This window comes from Lonchura striata, chromosome Z (assembly GCF_050655825.1).
Source record: "Lonchura striata isolate lonStrDom1 chromosome Z, ASM5065582v1, whole genome shotgun sequence".
Classification (NCBI taxonomy): domain Eukaryota; kingdom Metazoa; phylum Chordata; class Aves; order Passeriformes; family Estrildidae; genus Lonchura; species Lonchura striata.
The window spans coordinates 3,530,153-3,553,747 of record NC_140740.1 but is presented as its reverse complement, the minus strand read 5'-3'; the positions used below and the strand labels follow the sequence as shown (position 1 = coordinate 3,553,747).

The window sequence follows — 23,595 nt, the reverse complement described above, 5'->3', positions numbered from 1 at the left end:
ACCCCGAATTCCTGAATTACGACTGGAATGGGTGGCTAAGGGAGTGTCAAGCCTGCATGGCCATGTAATTTTTTCCTCTCTTGTAGGCAGGGAAGGACATCAGAGGGGCTACTGATGTCCATGGTGCTGCTGGTGCCCAGGCACCCGAGAAGGGCGATGGCCCCTGGGCTGTGCAAGCCGTGGGGCGGCAGCAGGAGCAGGGCAGTGCCCGTCCCTGTGATCAGGGAGGCTGGATCACCGTGATTTCCTGGATCAGGGCAGTGCTCATCCCTGTGATCAGGGAGGCTGGATCACCGTGATTCCCTGGATCAGAGCAGTGCTCGTCCCTGTGATCAGGGAGGCTGGATAACTGTGATTCCCTGGATCAGTGATTCCCTGGATCAGGGCAGTGCCCGTCCCTGTGGTCAGGGACACTGGATCACCGGGATTCCCTGGATCAGTGATTCCCTGGATCAGGGCAGTGCCCGTCCCTGTGGTCAGGGAGGCTGGATCACTGTGATTCCCTGGATCAGGGCAGTGCCCGTCCCTGTGGTCAGGGAGGCTGGATCACTGGGATTCCCTGGATCAGTGATTCCCTGGATCAGGGCAGTGCCCGTCCCTGTGGTCAGGGTGGCTGGATCACCGGGATTCCCTGGATCAGTGATTCCCTGGATCAGGGCAGTGCCCGTCCCTGTGGTCAGGGAGGCTGGATCACTGGGATTCCCTGGATCAGTGATTCCCTGGATCAGGGCAGTGCCCGTCCCTGTGGTCAGGGAGGCTGGATCACTGGGATTCCCTGGATCAGGGCAGTGCCCGTCCCTGTGGTCAGGGAGGCTGGATCACCGGGATTCCCTGGATCAGTGATTCCCTGGATCAGGGTATCTGGCCCTGCTGAGGCCGTTCTGTCACCTCTGGGCCCCCCACACAGGGAGTGGAGGGGCTGGAGCGTGGCCAGAGGAGGGAACGGGGCTGGGGAAGGGAATGGAGCCCCAGGAGAGGCTGAGGGAGCTGGTCACTCCGTAACGTCAGAGTCCTTTCCCAAACTAATTCACTCCGTGAACAGAAATCACTTCAGCCGAGACGTACTTCAAGTCTCTGCGAATACAGATCTACACAGGCTCTGTCTCAAGTGCGAGCGTTAAAGGCCCTACATAATTCAGACCCGCACACGCCACACCCGCACCCTCACGCCGCCAACGTGGCGCTGCCGAGGCCCCGCCCGCCCCGCCGTTTTTATAGTCGTGCGGAGCGAACCAAGCTGAGGCCGCAGCACGGGGGTGCGACCCCCCCGTAAGGGGCCGTTGGACGCGGCCGTGAGAGACGTGGCAAGGAACGGCGGCGGCGCCGCGGTGGATGCTGGGAGTTGAAGTCCGAGGAGGCGCTTGCCGCGGCCTCCTTTCGCGTATCCCCGGGACGGGAAAGGTCGGGAAGAGACAGCACGGGACGGGCGGGCCGGTCTCGGTGAGGGCGCTTTTGGCGGCGGGAGGGCTCGCCGCGTTGTGACCCGTGGTTCCGGGCGGCGGGGAGGAGCGGCCGGAGGGCTGGGCCGGGCCGGGCGGTGCCGGGGCCCGGAGCGGAGGAGCGGGGCTCGCTGCCGGGGCTGTGACCCGGCGCGTCCTTGCGGGGCTGCAGCGGCTCCTGCAGCCAGCGCCGGCTCCGAGGCTCGCTGTGAGGTGAGGGTCGGGCGGCAGCGCAGTTCCCGGTGCGGTTTGTCGCGGTGGTTCTCTGGGTCAGCGCTGCCGGCCGGGTTTCTCCTGCCTGCGGAGTCCGGGTGCCGGCTTGTTCGGAGCCTCGGGGCACCAATTCCAGCCCTGCAGTGAGGGGTGGCAGTGCTGGTCCTGGTAAAATGCCTGCGGTTTCATCCCCACCTTCGTTAATGCCGGATGGAATGGTGCTTCAGGAGCCTTACTGCTTTATTGTGGTGTCTCTGGAGGCATAATTTGCAGTTTGTATTATTTACTGGCTTTTATGATCACATTTTCAAAAACTCTCATTCTTTTGGGGGAATTACCTGTGAAAGTGCTGGAGCTGTTGCATCCTGTGATATCCATATCCTGGAAGAAGGATGGGTGCGGGCTGTTGGAATGGGCTGGGTCTGGCTGTTCCTTTGGTGCTCTAATTTCATGGCATTGCTGGATGGTGTTAGCACTTCCACATTTCCAGATCAGGAGTTCTCCCACTGCAGCCATCACTGGTGTGGGCTGTTTCAAGAGGGTTTTGTGACACTGAAGTATTTGCTAGCAAAGGGAAAGCGGGGGGTGTGCATCTGAAAATGTTCGAAATTAAATAATTGCCATTCTGATGATTCTGATGAGGTCAGGCAACCTCTGGAAAAAGGAGCTTGGTGGGTTTATGGTGTCTGTCAGCACTAGTGACACGGGAAGGCCAACAGACTTGCTGTCATGCCTGGTGTTTCCACCTCTCCCGGTGTGTGTTAGTTCTCATGCACACTGGTGAAAAGGCTCCTTTGGTGTTGCTTTTTGGGTTTCTTGTAAGGTGAAAAGGTTGTGCAGGTGTTGTGGTTAACATAATTTATGTGATGAATATAGAATCACGGAATTATTTGGGTTGGAAGGGGCCTTAAAGATCATTTTGTTCCACCCCCTGCCATGGGCAGGGACATTTTCCACTATCACAGGTTACTCTAAGCCCTGTCCAACCTTGGACACTTCCAGAGATCCAGGGGCAGCCCCAGCTGCTCTACGCACCTTGTGCCAGGGCCTCACCACCCTCACAGTCAAGGATTTCTTCCTAATATCTGACCTAATTCTATTTTCTTTTAGTTTGAGTGTTTTTCACTATCTGCTGATAGTTCAATTCATCAGATTCTGCATTAAGCTGTACTACAAAACATGTAAGCCAGCACATTGCACAGTTACTTCATTTGTGGATTTTCTAGCTCACGTCACATCTTTGAAGTGCTCATGTTAACTTGGAGGAAGCACGAGTTAAACGCAGCCCCAAAATAAGTGCACAGTACTGTTTACCTGCTGCAATCAGCTTCGTTATGAATTGGGAGGAAAGTTGACTTAGCTTCAGTTTCCTCCTCTAAGGCCTTAATAATGAAAAGTTATCTGCCACCTCAGTTTCAAGACAAGGGATCACCTCACACACACAGATGCATTGTTCGAGGTATGACATCAGTAAAGAGTCTGAAGTCTTGGAAATCGGGTATAGGAGAGTTCTGGGGGGCTTGTTTGTTGGGGTTTTTTTGTGTTGTTTATCCCCTCTCCCGATTACCTCTCTCTTTAAGACTTTGGACTTTGGAGCAAGTCTTTCACCCGAGGTGATTAAACTGATGACCTCTCTGTGCGCTTTCTTTGCACAGAGAAAGGAGCTCTCCTTAATGCTCTCACTTTCTAAAATTGAAAATAAAACCCATGAGGCACTTTTCAGATGAAAGTTTTAAACGTACTCGGGGTCCAGTTATGGTTTGGTTTCATTCTTTTGAAGAGTGTTGTCATTTGCATCTTATTCTGGACAGTTGTTAGCGTGTGCTTATCCATGAGCAGTGTCTGCAGCATGTGAAAGCTTAATTAAAAGTTATGTCCACTGTGATTAAAGTCAAAACGTTTAGTGGCATTTCAATTCAGTGTTGCAACTTAGTGTGGTTGTGTTTCATTTTAGGCTCCATTTAGAGAGCAGTTTTCTCTCTGAGAGTGCTTAAATATATTGTGGTTTCTTTTTGTGGATTTCTGGGGGGCAGTTTTTTCTTTTTTGTTAAGTTTTTTGTTTATTTGCATTTTTTGCCTTTTTTTATTAGCAGGAGCACTGAAAGAGAAGGGATCAGTTCAAGATGACTGAAAATACACCTCATTATAAACTCTGAAGTATCGGTGATTCTAGATAATGTGTTTTTATCCACAAGAAATTTGCTAATCTCCATTTGTAGGTAATCTTATCATGAGCTGTGAATGTCTGTATTTTATAGAATAACCTGAAGAATGCTTTTGAAGTGTGGTTAAGTTGTTAAGATTATTGCAAAATATTAGTACAAATGTAATTACTTTCTGTTGAACTAAAGTGAAAAGACAAATAATTTGCCATTATAGTCTCTAAATCAAATTATTTACTTCCTGCTTTTAGCACAAGCCCTGTTTTAGCCTGGCTTTCCATACAGTATACACAGCCTAATTCCCTAGTTTAAGAATTAGGTTAATGGCTGAGATTTGGTTTTAGGTTAATGGATGAAGTTCAGCTGGTGAGAATCAGTAGAAATAGTTCTAGAGACACATTTTGTGGGTTTTCTGTAATGTGAGGGTTTAGCATCATCCCCATAGTGTCTTCATTGTACTGAAAAGGTTTTTTTTGAAACCAAATGATTGATCAAACAAAATTCATGCTTCTGCTTCCTAAAGGGTTTGTTTTAAGGATGACTGATCACTGGGAATACATTTGTCCTGTATTTCTCGTCACCATATCCCTACTTTTTAATTTCCACATAAAAACAAACCAGGATTTCCTTCTAGGAAGACGTGGCATTATCGAATTTGCAGTTTCGGGTCACAAATCACTAGATGGCAGTGCTAATGCTGTTTTCACCTAAATTCCATGTGCTTCTCTTTCCCTGTCGCTGGGTTTCTCCTTTGCCCCTTCATTTTAGTAAACCAAAATGTTCTAGTTTGCAAGAAGGCACAAAAGTCACTTCCTTAAGAAATTAGGCTGAGTTTCCAGGTGCTCCCTGTTGCAAATTGTGTGTCTGTGGCTTGGATTATGAAAAGTTATTACAGCTTTTGGGTTTTTTCTCAAGTCACTGCACCCAACAGTCATTAAAGAATTGTAGGCTGATCCTACTGGGAAACTTTTTCCCTGCATCTCCCCTGAGGGAAGTTGGGAACCCCTTCTGGAATTTTTGTTGAGGCTGAACACTAATGGGTTTCTTGGGTCCTTTATTCCATAGTTTTCTTCTTCCTCACACACAGCTGGTTTTGGGTATGCCAGTTATGTTCATAAATATCCTGTAGGGTCATTTTAGTAATCTGTGGTGCTGGGTTATTTCAACACTATGAACTATTAAGTTACCCATTGTACTTTCTGCTTTCCTTTTGCCTATTCCTGTGCCTGGTCTTTACCCTTAATTTTCTTCTTTAAATTATTTACTTTTTTTATAATTCAGTACTTGCAAACCACAACTGGACCATGTTGACAAATCAGTGTACAGAAAGTGGTTGGTTGTGCAGGCTCCATATTAGTCAAGACATCATTTAAATCTGTTTCATATGAGATTTTTTATCTTATTTCAGCAACTGACATGATTCTTTTCACATTTGGGATTACTGTTTCTGTTCTGAATCTTTTTTATTGCAAAGTTAACAGCAAAGAACAGCTACGGTGATACTTATATTTCTACTAATTCCTGACTCCAGATGTCAGGTGGCTTTTTGGGGTGTTGCCCCTTCTCCCTCCCCTCCAGCACCACCACTGTAATAGGTTTCTGAAAATCTGAAAAATCCCTGCACAGAGTTTTTGGAAGGCTGCTCTATGGAATTTTACCACTCATTCTGCATGGCCACAGAATTTATTTTAAGTAGTGAGCACTTCTCAGCAGCTTTTCATCATGGTATTGGGTGAAATCAAGCAGCAGATTGGAAGAGCCTCGAAAAAAATGTTTATAGGTTTTGATCAGAGATTACATTAATTGCACAATGGAAAATTCTTTCATGTTTTTCAGTGCATAACTGGAAGAATAACTTAAGAAGTACTTCCGTGCAGAGGAATGTAAACTCCTGTAGATGGATTAAAAGATGAAAATCTTAAATTGCAAATTCCTGCCCTTAGTAAAGTTTGATTGAAGAGTTTGCATTTCTTTGTTGGGTGATGAGATGTACTTTGCAAGGACAGTGTGTTCCCCACCCGGCAGTTACTGACCCTTTCATCCCATCTGAAGAGAAGCCTTTAAGTGAATTAGAGATGCTCAGAACCCAAAATCCATCTGTCATAAGAATTTCTTGAAGAGTGCTGCACATAAGCCACATTGACTTGCTTTCCATGGCTGGGCTGAAGCATTTAATCCTGAATCACTTAAAGCAAATCATACTAATTTGTCAGAGGGTCTGTGACTTCTACTATGTGGTTTTGATGCTTTAATTTGTTTGGAAACTCTTAGTGCACGTGTCAAGACTGACATTGATGTCCTGCTGTCTGGATTTTTCAGTTTGGCAATAATAGTAATTTTTCCTTCACGTTAAACTAAGAGTTGTGTATTCCTTTGAAACAATGATGAGAGAATGAGGAATTTTTACTTCGGTTTTTTTAAACAGAGGAAAGCCCCTGTGTTTTTCTAAGTGTAGCTCTTTTTTATATATAAGTGAGTATTTTTATTCAATATATTATTTAAGCCTTTTCCTGTGTGAATTCTGAAAGAGGATAAGGTGGCAGTCTTCAGTAGCTAGTGATGTAAACGGACATGGTGGAAAATGTTTTGAGCCTATCTAATTTAGATATATATATATATATAATTACTTTATACAATACTTTTATTTTAGTAAAAGTTCCTTAAGGACTGCTGCCTCCGGGAGTGGTACAGGTACTTTACCAAACTTGTGAAGAAGCAGGACTTCTTGTAAGGTGCTGCTGCACTGAAGCATGAAAGTCTCTTGGTGTTCATGATAATCTTAATTTTTCCACTTTTCTTCTTCTAAGATGCTTTGCATTAATATTGTTAAATAAGCATATAGGTTAATTTTTTTTTTTTTTTTAGCAATAGTATGTTTTAAAGGTTTATTCAAATATGTCAAAAGATTTTTCTGGCCTTGAAAATAAAAACCAAAGGGTTCAATTACTTCCACTTTTGTTGCCATCACCAGAGAAGTGTGGTGTATGGATTTTACAGGAATTGGCTATCCTGGAAAACTTGGTGTAAGTATAATTTTAATCATGCTGGAAGTAACAGGTCCTGGTTTGCTTTATTACAGATCAACAATACAGCAGAATTGTACGCTGTAGTTAAGTTTTTCTTGCAATGAGCTATGGGGTTTGTGATGTGTAATTACTTCTCTATTATTACTCCTCTAAGTACCACCAGTATATTTTGAAAGCAGTAGCTGGTTAGGCACAGTATGGTTTTTAGAAAGAGTCTTGGAGTTCGAGGTATTATCACACAGCTAAAAATTAAGAGAAGATACAGGAGAAGGGGGACACTGGATAATTTTGTACTTGAGATAAATCAGTTGTTTTTTTTTTTTTTCCCCTCTAGAGTTGGTATTTGAATTACCTGTTCTGTTCAAGAATCTAAATAACTGTGTTGTGGCCTCTGCATCCAAATTTAAAATCTTTTCCCTTGTTTCTCAAGATGCACTTTATATATCTTTTTTTTCCCCCTCACAGCTTTTTATAGCTGAAGGAAGATGATGGAAGAGAGTGGGATAGAGACGACTCCGCCTGGCACACCCCCTCTGAGCACAGCAGGGGAGGCTGCTGCTGCTGCTGCTACACCTGTCACTTCAGGTACAGAAACCTTTATTCAGTCTTTTGGAGCACTACAAAACCAGTTGCAATCAGCATAATTGCAGTTCTCTTCTCCAGGCTAATTGGAAGGATTTAAATTGTTTCTTAATCATGGAAGCGAGCTCCTTATCTGTAAAGCATCCGATATCACACAGAATATTTTTAGCAGTTTTTTTTATTCTTGAAACTATTATAGGAAGTGATGTGGATGCACTTGTTTCTTTTAAGGCTATAGGGCTGGGGAAATAATACCTACCACTACAGTTCAAGTTAGATGAGCAGCACAGAAGGGAGTTAAAACAGACTTACAGTCCTCTAGTGAATAGTGGTAAAACAGAATAATCACTTGCGTTTTAATACTGATAGAATCCCAGAATGGTTTGGGTGGAAAGGAATTTAGAGACAATTTTGTTCCACCCCAGCCATGGCAGGGACACCTCCCACTGTCCCAGCTGCTCCAGCCCCAGTGTCCAGCCTGGCCTTGGGCACTGCCAGGGATCCAGGGGCAGCCCCAGCTGCTCTGGGCACCTGTGCCAGGGCTGCCCACCCTGCCAGGGAAGGATTTTTCCTAATAACTTCCCTGACTCTGCCCTCATCCAGTTTAAAGCCATTCCCCCTGTCCTGTCACTGCACCTCTGTAAAAAGTCCCTCCAGCTCTCTTGTAGCCCCTTTAGGTACTGGAAGGTCCTCTAAGGTCTCACTTGTGGTGGGTAATCAGAGTACTTTTTCTGACTTTTTCAAAATTCTGAACATCATATTTGAGTACCAGATACTGAATTTTTTGGCAGATGTGGTATTATTGAGTCAGACTTGTACAGTCTCTCTTGTTAGATGCTGAAGGAGGAATATACTGACAAGATCTCAGCCCAGAACATTAAATGAGTTACATAATAAAATCAATTTTTTTTTTCTAATTAAAACTGTGGAAATGTAACCTATGATGGAGCAGTTACTTTAACTAGGATGAAAATGAATTCTGGAGTAGGCTTGCCAGTGATGTTACCACACATGAAATATACTCACTGCCTCATTCATACAAGCAAAGAAACCAGAGCCAGAAGTGCATGAAGTGCTACAGGACATCATCAATAAAGTTAATTTTATAAAAATGGCCTTTAAATAGTATGTTTTTGGCACTATTTTGTACTTACATAGGGAGTGACCATTAAAGATTTAATTTTTTTTTATGTGGCAGATGTTTGCTGGCCACCAGTGGCAAGGTCTATTTTTTAAAAGAGTTGCTGAAATTAACATAGACATGAACTTTTTTTAACAAAAAGTCTCAGATTTGCTGATGTTTTCTGTGGTGGTAGTCAGCTGTGTACTACCTAGTTGATATTTCCAAAAAAATATGCACTCATGATTTGTCCTATCCAGGTAAAGGTGACATTTCAACAAGGAATGACACAGGAAGTACTTTTGTAAGAAAGTCATGTTTTTGAGAAATAATTTCCAAAACTGTTATTTGGAAATAACTTCCATCATTATTCATCCCTGCTGCCAAAACCAATGCAAGTGTTGCATAAAAACTGTCGGATCTGTAGACATCAACTTGCAAAGAAAATTTCCTGACCTGTATAAACAACTTCCAAACTGTTTCCATGGGATTTGAATGCACTTGTTAAAAATACAAAAATGCAGCACGTTCATCTTGCAGGGGCAGTTGATGGACATCAGGGAAGATGAAAATTTGTGAGCTAAATCTCAAGGAAAACCTGAAATGGTTTTCAAGGAAAACTTGAAAGGTTTATGGGTGAGAGTGGGAAATAAATAGCACAGTACAGCAAGCACAGCAAACAAGCAATTCCTCCATGTAGATTTCTGTGTTTTTTTCAGCCCTTAAACCTAAGCATCAGAATGGCCTGAATTTAGAACCAGACTTTTAAATTCCTGCATCATGAGGTGTTAAACCAAGATGGAATAATTGCTGAGGTTTATCCAGTTGCACTGCTAACCTTAAAAAGTTACTATCAGTGGTTGTATTACATAGTATGTTAACAATTTTTAATTAACTATATTATTATATTGATAGTATATTATCAAAACAATTTCCAGTGTAAACAGAAAATGTTTTGTACTCTTAAGAATTTTTTTCATTAGTCTTTATCTCATAATTTAAAGATTTTTGTTGTGTATGTTTTGTAATACACATGACATACTGGTACAGTGGTGCATGTAAGCAATATATAAATAAATTTTACATGGGGAATGAATGTTCAAATTTTTTTTACTGATGGGTATGTGAGACCAAATTTTGAGTCCATGGCATTAGTGTGATTTACATATCATTTGACTATGGTGTTTAGGCTGAGGCCAGTAAGATGCTTAAGCTGGTTTAGCATGTTGCTGCCATCAAAAAAGGGAATTTCTGTTTTCCTGACTTAATTTCCTGGCTTAATTTGGTTAAAGACAGGAAAAATGGCTTATCCAAGGACCAGCTGAAACAGGGAAAGCAGAGGGGTTAGAGATGGGTACCAGAGAAGAAAGAGCTGCCTTAGGTTCAGTCCATCTTCCAGTGTCACACCTCTAAAACAACTCCCACCCTCCCAGATGTTAGGAGTGTGTGTTTTATTCCTGAAGATGAGCACATCCTGCATTGTCAGTTGATGCAGCAGTCACTCAGGCATAACAGAGCTAGCTAGAAATTTCTGAGGCAGGTTTCAGCTGCTGTAAATTCAGTAGTCAAATGTTAATTTGTCTTTTTAAGCTAATGACAAGTAGGGTCATGCAGGAGGAGATGTGTCTTACAAGATACTGCTACCAAGGATTAAGTGCCATGGGTGCTGTGTGAAAACTCAAGCAGAAGTATCAAATTCACTTTGAATGAAAAAAAAAAACCCTGATTGGTTAGAAAATTATTTGTGAAATGTATGAACAATTATATAATTGAATCTCTGAGATGAAGGCTTCTAAAATTCTTTATTCTCTCTTTTTTTTTTTTCCCTTGTTTTTGTAGCTTTGTCCAGCCCCCTTGCCACACCGAGCATTCCATCTTCTGCCTACTCACTATCCTTGCCAGCTGGAGTGTCCCCAGCTCCTCCTTCCATGATGACCTCGTCCTCTCTTCCAGTTGTGCCTTCTGCAACCGTTTCTGCAATTGCACCACTGCAAAGCCCTGTCTCACCTCCTCCTGCCCCTGTAGCTTTCAGCACCCCCATGTCCCATATCTCTGCTCCTCCTCCTCTGAACTCTGCTGCTGGCCCTGGTCTTCCTGCACCTCCCACTGGTCCCCCCATTTCAGGGTTTTCCTTGTCTTCCACCTATGATATCACCAGAGGTCACGCTGGCCGAGCACCTCAGAGCCCACTCATGCCTTCATTTTCTGCACCTCCAGTCACAGGTAACTCTTTATTTGCTGTCCTGTTTGTGAGACATGATGGGGAATCTCCTGGCCGACTTATTATTCTTTTGGGTATACTTAATTAATTAGTTGTACTTAGGGGAAGGGATAATTAATATAGCTCTACTCAGAAGAAGGTATAATAGCCTTTAAAATACACTTATTCTGTCCAGGACAGAATCCACTTTAAGTTCTGGTGACATTCAGGTTCACAGGAAAATCTTTTGTTTGATAACTTTTGTATTTGTTACCTTGCACACCAAAGCCCAGCTTTTCTTCAGCTGAGAGAGCCACCTTCAACCATTATGTTTCCCCAGAATGACAATCACAGGCTATAAACTCATAATTTTCAGGGTTTTGTTCTGAAAATCTGTCTCTTAACAAGCTGTCACGTGACACCAGCTTCTATTTTCTTGTTTCCAGCCACAAAATTGCATTGGGATAGCTAAAAATACATAATAATACATACCTTCCATGCAGGCAGTTGCTGTGGTTGCTGAACTGATGTCATTTTCAGCTTGTGGAGTGGAAACTTCTCTCCTCAGCTGCAGTCAGGCCAAGCTTTTGTTATTACTGGTGATATCTCTTTCAAGTAGTCTGTATTAGGAAGATGTCTAAAAAGGGCTATCAGTTGTGCAACATAAAACAAAAATAACTCTCAGTTAAGGCTAGTGTTAGAAAATTTGTTAAAATAAGCTTGAGTAGTGGGGCATAGGGTCTGACTTTATTTTTCTACTGTTCTAGTTGCTTTTGTTTTCCTTAAAAGTATGTAAAGCTTCCTCATTTTTCTACTACTATTGGTTTCCAGCACTTGGTGTTAGAAAATTTACTTTTCCCATTGTATGAGAATATTCCTATGCCTTTGTTCAGACACTGACACTTGTCACTCTCTTTACTGAGAGTTTATTATGCAAATTTGAATACAGGAAGAACAGCTTTGTGCATAATATGAGGCAGTCTCAATTTTATTAGCAGGTATGCTTACATTCATGAGATCTGCTAGCCTTTAACAAGCAGAATTGTTTTGGGCTTTCAAGAAGTGAGGTGAATTAACCTGGAATTGTTTTAATCTTCCTGCTGTTTTCCTGTTAAACAACTGCATATTGCTTCAATATAACAAATTAAACCCTTGTGTTTTTATTTGTCTCTTACAGGTGTTTTGGCAGATCCCATTACTCAACAGGCACCTTTCTCTTCATCCTTGTCTCCTGTGGCTGGTTCTGCAATCACTTTTCCTGAGGAGCATGAAGATCCCAGAGTATCTACTGCCCAGAGTGGAGCACCTGCAGGAGGACTCTGGGGGTTTATAAAGGTAGGGTGTTTTTGTCTGTTTCCTTCATGAGGAATTACCAGTTTGTGCTGACTACAGGAAGACATCTTGCACTCTTTAAGTGCATGCTACTATAAGTAATTTTTTTCCCAGCCTCATGTGCAAGGTGATTGTTTTTAATAGTGGTGCTTGCTGAAACTCTTATTTTACTTTTTCGCTGTATAGAAGAGAGGGGACTGTACAATTGCAGGTGTTCTAGGTTAATTTTGATTGCTGTGATAAGAACTTGTGATAGACCCTGTTCCATATCCATATGGGTATGTTCTTAAACCAGACAAAGCTCTAGAACCTTTAAGACCTGAAGGTATTTTTTACTTCACAAAGATTATATGCAGAAAAGGTTAGTCTGTTTTACCTTACCTGAATGCTTTGCATATCTCATTTAGAACTTCCTAATTAACTGAGTTTGATTCCTGTGGGATGCAAGTCATGCTTGTTCTATAACAATCAAATTATATTTTGACTTTTTCCAAGGACTGACAAACAACATATTTTTTCAATCACAAAGAAGCATCTAAGGTATTTTGTAAGATGAGTCTGCTAGAAGGTGTGGCATGTATAGTGCAGAACAGATACTCCTTGTAATGCCATCTAATCAGGCAGAGGAAATAAGCAGCAACATCAACTAGCAGAATTTCATTAGCCTGTAACCTTTCTGGAGCTGTAAGAGATGTTACATTTAAGTAGCATAATGAAGATTGTGACAAAAAGATCTGAGGGTTGTACTTGCACATTGAGCTGTCTTCAAGAGCAGCACCACATTCTGTCCTATCTCACACTGAATGTGAAGGCAGAATAGAGATTATTGTTCCAGTGTATATGAGGAATTTTGGTTTTCAATCCCTTTTGAGCATGAAAACCTGGCAGAAGAAGTTGTGTGTGACATGGCAGACTGAACCCTTTGTTACTCCAGTGATACTGTCTTAAAGAGGAAGATTAATTCTTCATCAGTACACTGAGAGCAGAGTGGTCACACTGCCATTTTCAGGGAGAAATGTCTTCTCATGATCATAAAAACACATTTTCCTTCTTCTTTGAAATAGCAATGTTTTCCTTTCGGTCCTTATATTCCTCCTAATATTTGCAATAGGCGGCGGTGTTCTAGAAGAGAACATTTTACTTGTAACATGATTCTTTAGCCCTTCTTAGAGTACCAGGGCTTTCAATTACAAATAAATTGAAAAGCCAGTCTCATCCACGTTTTAGTGCTGCCACTCGGATCCAGAAGGTGTCGTCTTTCTTTTTATGGAGCATTAATAATCTGTATTACTGACTCCAGTAATAAAGACTTTGGTTGAAGTATCAAGCATTCCATGTGCTCTGTGTATTCAGTTACCCCTTCTTGAGAATTTCGTAAGTGAAATAATGAGGAATCATAATTTTACTGCAACCATCAAATTTGTGATATATGTAAGCCCACATCAGAGTCTGTGCTTTTTAAAGATGAGCCAGAATCTGGGACATGTGGTGGTAATTTTTACAGAAATGCATCCTGAATTTCCTGTTGAGAAGCTGACACAGTAGTTGCCACACTTATCTTTATTTCTGTTGAAGTAATTTGTTAAGAAATCAAACACCTTCCTTTCAGATTTCCTTCAAGCTCAGTCATATTGAAAAATACAACAATCAAAAATTGACAAATTAATGGTCTGGAATCAAATGGGACTGTTGCAGTTTCTTCACTCATTCAAAAATACCTGAGCAGTCCCATTGCAGTTCCAAGATTAATTTCCAAATAATTGTTGCAATTACATTGTATTTTGGATTGGCATAAAAAGATTGATTATTTCGCCCTATTTGTGCTAGGCAAATGAACACATAAAGGCATCTTCCACAGGTAGAAGTAGTCTCAGTGTTCAGGAACCATCAATATAATGACATTATATTAGTTAAGTAGCCAGGATGCTAACTGGAGAAGCACTTTCTGGCTTTGCAAGATGATGAAGCTCTTTCTGCATTAATAAGGAAGATAATATTTAAACTTCAGGTAGTATCAGAAAAGCCATGCATTGATAGTCATATCCTGCAGAGTTTGTGCTGAGTAATGCACAGCAGATTTTACAGAGCAGCTTAGCTTTTTTGTTGTTTTTTTTTTAACAGTAACATTTTGAATTTCTTGAGGAGGAGAAAAAAAACCCCAACATAATATGGAAATGTTTTTGCTTAAATTTAGGGTGTAGCTGAGAATCCCATGGTGAAGTCTGTTCTTGATAAAACCAAGCATTCAGTGGAGACCATGATCACAACGCTGGATCCTGGCATGGTTCCATATATCAGTGAGTGTTTATGATAAACCATAAAGTTTTGCTTGTAAATCCTTGAGAAGCTACTGCAATAGCCACTACTTCTACACTTGGAAGTGTAAAAGCATTTCAGTTACAGCTTGAAAATTAATAGGAAGGAAAAGCTTTGTGTTACTCAACATTTTTTATTTTATTGGAGGACACTGCATGTCACATGTAGCATAAGAGTAAAATAGGCAAGTAGAAGGCACTATTTGTCCAGGTTGTTGGTTTGGTTTTGGTTTTGTAAGTGTGTTTTTTTTTTCCTAGCAGCCTGATAAGCAGCTCTCCCTCCTAGGTGTGCCAGTACTGACCTTGTTCTGCCTATGAAAAAAGCTGGTCAGGAAACAGCTAAGACTGAGAAAAAACCATTAAAATGTTTTTTTTATTATTTTGTTTTCCTGAGGCTATTAGGTGACCCAGCTAACTACTGCTGCACTTTTGTACTAGTGCAGAGGACAGGGAAAGATGACCTAATTTTTGAGTAGTAGTTAATGTCTTACATTTAAGGGAAAATTTCCAGCAGTTGCCTGGTGAGGAGGTAGCAGGAATAAAACCAGTGAGGCCACCCAGCAATGCCTTCTAAAGGTATTTGAGAAAAGTAGCAGGATGCAGGGCAAAACTACAGTAGATGTTGATTTTTGCACAATTTGGCTATGTGTATTTAACATTTCTATTGCAGTCATCAGTATCCCTTTTTAGAAACAAGATCTGTTGGTATCCTGGATAGTTTGACCCAGTGTTTATTGACAGAAAAACTTTATCTAGAGAAGGAAATAATACTAATAAAATGCTTGGTTTGTAGGATTTAGGTTGAGTAAACCAAGTCAGTGGTTGCCTCAAAGCTCTCTAAAGTCCTGTTGGAAGGGGAAGCATCTGTGTACATCTTGGCCATTCATGTACTGCATTGGTTTTGTAGTTTCAGGTTGTGAAAATGGGGCAGAGGTTTGTAAACTTAGCCTGTACTTCCTTGTAGAAATGTGTTTTATGAAAACCATGTCCTCAAGAATAGCCCCACTTCTCTCTGCTCTCCCTTCATTACTGCAGTACTAAAGGAATTTAATATTCCTCATTGCCACAACCTGAAATTACCAAAACTTCTGGATGAGTTGGTTAAAATACTTTTTCCCTCATCTGAACAAATAGTATTTCTATAATTGCTTTCTTGAAAAGAGCTGAACAGTTTTCATTGGCACATTGTGAAAATGTTACCTGAGCTGCACTCCTGGAACAGACAATTTCTATCTAGACAGGAAATGGTCACCTCACAAGCATAAACAACAGTACTTTTACAACAAAAGACAATGGGGAATCTTAAATTAAATACGGAACTGTAATTTCAGTTTATAATGCACAAGGTACAATGAAATTTCACTTTCAGCTGTCAGAGTTTACCTTCATGTAGGAGTTCTGCCCATGAATTTAGCAGGGTGCATCTAGTTCTTATATTTTAGGTTTCCATTTTACTAGATTTTACCACAAACGGTTTCTTTTAACCTGTGTTAATATCTTTGTTTCAGTTCTGTAGTATCTCTGATGAAAAAATAGATGCTTTGGATATTTGATGATCCATAATACAAAAGAACATACTCTGAATTCTGCAACCAGACATGAGGCACAGTTGCCATTCTTAAAACTGTTAGGCAGTAATTTACTAGATATGTTATGGATTAGTACTTAACTTCATTAAAAGCTCTTGAATTGTATTTCTATTCCTGAGCAGTCAAGCAAAGCTAACTTCAGTAAAAGCCTGCAGTCAATTTTAAGCACTTGTTTAATTATGTTAAATTGATTTATATCAAGAAGAAATCGATGAGAAAAGATACTCTCAATTATTTTTAGTCCAATAGTTGCACAGCATTTAAAACAATTGTTCCAAGTTCAGTGATCTGTACACCTAATTACATTCAGCAAAGCAATTGATAAATAAAATGATAAAAAATTACCCTTAACCCCCAAAATAGTAGGTTTTACTACTGTTCTAGCCTATCTGGTGATTATTCATAAAAGTAACTGAGGTCTGCTGAGTAATATAAGACAAAAAGTGATTGGTTTTTTCATTAAAATTTAATCACTGGGTTTACCCTTATCAGTGGGGAAACTTTTTTGAATCAGGATAAATACTGCAAACTCTGTAAGCTCATGTGGATGATGCAGTTTACTTAGGCAGCTTTCTCTGATGTCATATTCCATGTTTGAGGAAAGATTCAGCTGTTCTTGAGAAAACTTCTTCCAGCAGGGATGGATGTTATGATGTGTTTCTGCACAATAAAAGTGATCCAGCTGTGACAGACAGATGTGAGGTGTGGTTGAGTCTTCTGTGGTAGTTTTAGATTTCTTTAAATTCATGAATTGTTTTGTTTCATTCTGAAGAAGTTCAGTGAAAGCACATGCTTCTTTATGGAGATATAACCCTATGGAAAATGTTTAGAACTGTGTGCAAGCTTTTTAGTTCCATAGGTATTTACCATCTAAAAAGAGCAGCAATAAAATTACACTGAAGTTCACATTCCATGGACAGCTAAAAAGTAATGAGAGCCTTTCTTTTAAATCTTGTGTAATTTGGCAGCTGTTCACTGGATTTTATGACCTGCATCAGTGTTCTTGATCCCATTCATAAGAGTTTGCAATATTCCTTGATGCTTCACAGAACACCAAAACATCCTTGGAAATGGATGTCTTAGTTATTTTCCTAAAGGTCTGTGAATTGTCATCTTGAATGAGTGGTATGATTTTTTTTTTTTTAGGTGCTGAACCTGAAAATAGGTCAGTCCTGCTGCCTGTCTTTCACCCTTGTATCCCTTAGTTATTTATCTGAATTTCAATTCCTAACTTAAATGACTTCTTCATGGAAGAACTATTGTCCAGTGCATGAGAAAGAAAAAAGCAGCTAGAGAAGGTGTAGAACTGTGTTTGAACTATCCAGCAGTGGGAAGGAGGAATATTCCATGCATGGATGTATTTTTCACAGATTACTTTACAAAATTATTTTGCAGGAACTGGGGGAGAGCTGGACATAGTGGTTACCTCTAATAAAGAGGTGAAAGTTGCAGCAATTCGTGATGCCTTTCAAGAAGTCTTTGGGATGGCTGTTGTGACTGGAGAGGCTGCACAGTCCAACATTGCACCACAGCCTGTGGGCTATGCTGCAGGCTTAAAAGTAAGTGGATATGTAGTAGTAGAAAGAGAAATTCACCCAAAACAATTTCATTTTCTATAAGTTTCTGGGATAGGTAAATATTTTTTGGGGGGATTTTTTTTGTGTTTTATTTATTTGTTATTATTGTTTGTTTGTTGGGGTGGTTTTTTTTTGTTTTTTTTTCTTTTTGTTTTGTTTCTTAATTTCTTGGGTTTTTTGGTTCAGGTTTTTTTGTTTGGTTTTTTGTTTGTGTTTTTTGTTGGGTTTTTTTTGTTTGTTTTTTGGTGGTTGGTTGGTTTTGTTATTTTGGGGATTAAGTGTTTGGGGTTTTTTTTTTTTGCTTTTTTCCCCTCAATTTGGATCATTAGATCCAAAGCTCTCTCTTTGAAATATTTTCAAGGTTTCTTGCAAACAAATTTGCAGCAAGTGAAGCATACATTGAAGAGTATTTATGTCAGTGTATTATGTCATTTATGTCAATTTCCTTATACTGTCATTTATTGCCATCACATCTTGCATACATTGTGCTGTTACTATGGTTTCAAAGTATATTAGGCATTTGTTGAATAGTCTGTTACCAACACATCATGTTGGAAATGTTAGAAATTAAAAGTCAGCAAGAGTGATTTTCCTCCCCACTAATTCTGTAGATCAAAAACAGTTTGATCAACACTTGATTTTCCTGAACAGATGTGTTCTCTTTAAAAAATAGGAATTCACTGTGCAGCCTTGCAAACTGTTGTGCCACCCAAGAGGAGGGGTTAGCAAAGGGTTCAAAGGTTGTTTCACCAGTTCTGGCCAATTAATGAAAATCCTGAAAACAGCAGTTTCATAATCTGTTTACTAAATGTAAGCAAAAAGTCATAAAATAGGAAGCTTTTTCCCCTAACTATTGTGGCAGTGTTTGCAGAGGAGTAAAACCTGTCCTCATAGCAGTGTATTTATTTTCTGATGCAATTTTATAATGAGATAAAGCAGAATAATATGCATGCTCCTTTACTTGTTTAGCTCCTGCAATGTATTGTATATTTCTGTTACAACTTCAGAGTGTTAACAGTTTTCAGGGGAGTAATTCCTGTGTATTAGCTGAATATGTACCAAAACAAATGGATTCTTTCCCTTGCTCTTCCAAAGTAGGTCCAAAGCTCTTAAAGACTATAAACCCAAGAAGGTCTTAACTTGTATAAATGTCAAAGTAACACAAATATAGACTAATCCTTTAACTGATAGTTAAAACTATCACAGGTTAGGAATTCTTGTCACAGGTTAGGAATTCTTTGCATACTACCCTGGATATTTTTCTTGAGATGTAAAAAAAGTAAAAATATTTCATTAGCTTTCTCTAGGTTTTGTTACTGTTTGTGATTCCTGGCCTTTGACTAGTTTGGGCTGTTGGGTTTTTTCCTGTTGAGTCATATTTGAAAAGTGTGTTCAAGGGTTCTTTTGGGATTGATCTGCAAGCGTAGCACTAAGCTGTGGTTCAGAGTTTTGTCTTAACAGATTGTGTTTTCACTCAGGGAGCCCAGGAGAGGATAGACAGCCTGCGCCGGACAGGAGTCATCCACGAGAAGCAGCCTGCTGTGTCAGTGGAAAACTTCATTGAGGAGCTGCTTCCTGACAAGTGAGAGCTTTGAATTTATTCCAGGGGGGTGGGGACATGTTGGGAAGGTTCCTTGTTGACTCAAAGCCTGTAAGGAGCTGGTGGCAGTTTGAGGAGAGGGAGAGAGAGAAGGAGAAAGAAAGGAGATGGAGAAAGAAAGGAGAAGAAAGGAGATGGAGAAAGAAAGGAGAAGAAAGGAGTACAGGGATGTACTCAAAGCCTATAAGGAGCTGGTGGCAGTTTGAGGAGAGGGAGAGAGAGAAGGAGAAAGAAAGGAGAAGAAAGGAGATGGAGAAGAAAGGAGATGGAGAAAGAAAGGAGAAGAAAGGAGATGGAGAAAGAAAGGAGAAGAAAGGAGATGGAGAAAGAAAGGAGAAGAAAGGAGAACGAGAAAGAAAGGAGGATGAGAACGAAAAAAGGAGAAAGAAAGGAGGACGAGAAAGAAAAAAGGAGAAAGAAGGAGATTTGTCTGAAGTATTTTGGCAGGATTGGTTTTGGTGATGATGTTCAGCTTTTTGTCCAGGCATCTTAAGACCTTAATTTAAGAAATCCTTGTCAGGTTTTGTAGATCCACAATGTAAAAAGCACAGTGAAGTGAGCTGAAAAAATTAAGGAGCTGTAAAATTTGGAATTTGGCTAATGGTTTGTGCATTGTTGTTTGTGTCCTCACGTCTCTCTCTAAAATTGTATCAGAAGAGATATTTGGGCATTTAGAACAATATGATTTTATCAAATAATGTATTTCATGTTTTCCTTTCATTGAGAATGTATTATTCCATCTAACTTGGACTGCACAGACATAAAAATGCTGTTTCAAAATGCATTGCAAGCAACAAGATTTTTTGTAACATACTGTTTGACAGGCAGTTCTTGAAGCAGCTTTATAATTAAATTCCAAAACATTGAAGACAATACTGTGTTTTTCTTAATACAAACTTCAATAATTTTCTTCTACTGTTTACCATGCTTCTACATGTCCAACAAGAAGAGTTTCAAGTAATCACCCACCAGTACTAATAACATATGTCGTAGTTAATCCTCTGTGAAAAGACAATAAAACATCTAAATCAGACTAGATGGAAATAAAAGCTAAACAAGAATTAAAACTTTTTCCTACTCCTATTTACTTTAGAAAATTCCTCATTCATATTGCACTAAAAATACTAAATGTAAAAATAGAGCAAAAAGAGAGTAACTGTGAAAAAAATAAATAAAGCCCACCACATGCATAAAAATGCAAACACTGGAAGACAATACCAGTAACTTCATTATTAATTGGAAGTAAGTTATATTTAATTAGGAGGCTTTCTCAGCCTTTAATAGTTGCCAGTCAAAGCATTCCAGTGCTCCCTGCAACAAAGATGATGGAAGTTCTTCCTGTCTGGCTCCACTAAACTCTTACCATAAAGCTTATGTGGCCCAGATGGGCAGAAGTGTTTCTCTGAAGAATTCATTTAAATGATTGCTATAGTATTAGGCTTGTCAAAAGATCTTCTGAATGTAGAACATGAATGATAAACAGACAAATTTTCTTAAAAATTGTTAGAGAAAGTTATTTTAATGAGAAATGTTCTTTTAAAGTTTGAATGAAAACTGTAGCAGAATACCTGTGGCCATGGGATTATGTCTGGCCACACACCCACCCCTCCATCTCTCTTTTTTTCTTTGATTTTTATGTTTTATGTAATTTGTATTTCTGTGTATTTTTATGCATTTTACATGCATACAGATGCACTGTTGTGAGAGATACATAGATAGACAGGCATGCAAATTTCACATGCAAAATACCACAACAGTTTGATGAGTTTTCATTATTACTACAGCTGTAATAGAGCTTGTAAAATGTTCATAATTCAGCTTTTAGCATGTTGGTTTTCACCAGAGTGATACTCAGTACTCAGAAATAAAACAATTTGCACATCACTGCAGGTGGTTTGACATTGGATGTCTGATTATTGAGGATCCAATTCATGGAATTCACCTGGAAGCATTCACCCAAGCAACACCAGTGCCTTTGCAATATGTTCAGCAGGTGAGAACATAATCCTTTTTCAGTTTTCTTACCAATTAACAGCTGAGACACAAGACTAAAGTTTTATCTTTATTTATTATGTCAGTTTTTATGGAAGTGATTACACTTAAATATTTTCATTAATTTAATGCGAATACAAAATGTGTTTGAATCATGTTTATGAATTAATCTTTAGACATTTATAGCAAAGCTTTTCTTAGTCAAGAGTCTCATTCTGCAGTATCTATCACTTTGGAGCACAAGTTTTTCCCTCCTATTTAAGAAGAATAAATACTAACCAAGCTGGCAGCATGGTGTATTCTCTGAAAACCCTTTCCTAAAAACAAACAATTCCCATGTTCCAGATCATTGCTTGGACATAAGTCCCTTATGAACATACAGAGTCACACCTAAAAGACAAGGCTGATTTCAGATGTGCTATTCTGACAAGGATGTAGAATTTGGAAGTCAAAATATTTAAATCTTGCAAATACTGTGGTTCATTTGATTGGAAATAATGGGATGAAGTGCAGTGGTGTGCAGTTCTGAAATACCACCAAAAGAAGTTTTTCTGGAGGTGGTTTATTTTCCTTTGGGCACAGGCTGGGAATTACTCCAGTAACTGCGTGTTGCCTGACAGCTGATGTGAGTCATGCTTTAGTAAACTCTGGCCTGAAAATTCTTTTAAAATAAATGTTTCCATGAAGAGTTTATAACCAGAACTGTTTGGGGTTTGACCCTCAGGTGTTGTTTTGGGAGAGCAAATAGTATCTTTGGGGCTTTTTTCAGTAGCACCAATTCCTGAATAGCTGAAATTTGATTCTCACTCCCTTTAATTTGCCACATTGGTCTGTTGATACAAGAACAATTCCTTGCAAAAGTCTGACGACTGAAGCAAACCTACTAATTCCAAACTGTTTCTGTAACCACTTCTCAAACTTTTACACGCAGGCCAAGAGTCTCACCCCTCCGGACTACAGCCTGAGGTGGTCGGGGCTGCTGGTGACGGTGGGCGAGGTGCTGGAGAAGAGCGTGCTGAACGCGAGCAGGACAGATTGGCACGCGGTGTTCACGGGCATGTCCCGCCGGCAGATGATCTACAGCGCGGCCAAGGCCCTGGCAGGGATGTACAAACAGCAGCTGCCCCCCAGGACCGTGTGACAGCGAGGACACCCTCACACCCGGAGTGCTGGCTTGGATTCTAGGATCGAAGTGCAAGCGGTGCGTTCCCATCCTCAGCAACGCAGATTTGTGATTTCAACTCTAAACCGTCTCTGCTTCTTGAGAAGTGAAGGTGATTTCCAGGAGTGGAAGTCAGCAATTGCAGTTTTTTAGTTAATGTGTGATCTCCAGTATGATTCATGAAACAAACATGCTGCTACAGGCAGCATTGCAGTTTTTTAACTGGAATGTGCTGTGGTGTGACACCTTACCAGCCATTTGCTGAGACAGTTAGCTAGTATTCTTTCTAAAGGGGATATTTGTTTAGCTATTTCTATTATATTAGTAATATAAACATGTTGACAGCATAACATGTATGTTATATATGGATTCCAGTCCAGAGAGACTACCTTCTGTATTACACGTGGTTTTTGGGGCATGTGTTTAGGGGATACTTAACACCTCCTTGGGTTGGTGTCTGTAGGTAGTTCTCAGGATTGATGTAGTCTCTACAGCACCTAAGAGTGAGCTGCTGAAGAAGAGCACAAATCCCATGCCCTGTTAGGTGAAGTCGTTGCTAAGTAATTCTGAATTCTCATTTTCTATGCTGCATCTTTCTGCTTTTTATGTAACAGTAATGGAATTCGTGGCCAGTTGAAGAACCACAGACAAAATTTCAAGTTGGTTCAGTGGGTTTTAGATCAGGTACTGCACTCCCCACATTAAATCATCTCAGCAGTTTCAATAACATTATTTACTCCAGTGCTTCCAGGCTTCATCTATTATATGTAATTATGTAATTTTTTCTATGTATTTACAGTTGTCAGTAATTTGATTATGGAAAACGGTCATGTGTGTATCACTTGCTTTGCAATTCTGGGTTTTCTAAACACTTTTAAGTCTAAAAGCTTTCTTGATGTCATGAGTTCACTATTTCTCATGGAAGTTTTAAGTGGTGTCTGGGTTTTTTTGTGGCTATAAATATCTTCCAGCCATGCTCACACAATCTTAAATCTTTACTTAGAAATATGGAAGTAATTGTGAAGAAAATATTTTGGTAATAATACTTTTTTAAGAAACAAAGAATAAACAAATACTTTTTGTTTGCCTTAAAGAAGCAGTTTTTCAGCTTGTATTGCTCAGCCTTTACCTTTCTTAGATGCTTTCAGAGAACATTTTGTATACAATATGCTGTTAAGCCAGTTCATATTTGTACCCAGTGAAAGCTTGTCTATTTCCAATACATTTGGCCTTAATTGGCTCACTCTGTAAATCATTTGAATAAATGTTTTCCCTAGAGAATGGCA

General features: G+C 40.0%; 1 protein-coding gene across 7 annotated transcripts; it reads left to right on the top strand.

The window, feature by feature from the left end:
• Positions 1-1,330: 1,330 nt before the first annotated feature.
• Positions 1,331-23,595, top strand: PRRC1 (proline rich coiled-coil 1). Of its 7 annotated transcripts, none has more exons than XM_085566329.1 (10): positions 1,331-1,401; positions 3,743-3,871; positions 7,306-7,425; positions 10,382-10,765; positions 11,920-12,077; positions 14,269-14,371; positions 17,374-17,537; positions 19,034-19,137; positions 21,046-21,148; positions 22,079-23,595. In XM_085566329.1, the coding sequence occupies exons 3-10, from the start codon at positions 7,326-7,328 to the stop codon at positions 22,286-22,288; spliced, it is 1,326 nt and encodes a 441-aa protein (XP_085422455.1). In that variant the 5' UTR covers positions 1,331-1,401; positions 3,743-3,871; positions 7,306-7,325; the 3' UTR covers positions 22,289-23,595. The 7 variants fall into 7 exon arrangements, with proteins under 7 accessions (XP_085422455.1, XP_085422452.1, XP_021407535.3 ...); XM_085566326.1 differs by having other exon boundaries at positions 1,331-1,440; XM_021551860.3 differs by lacking the exon at positions 3,743-3,871.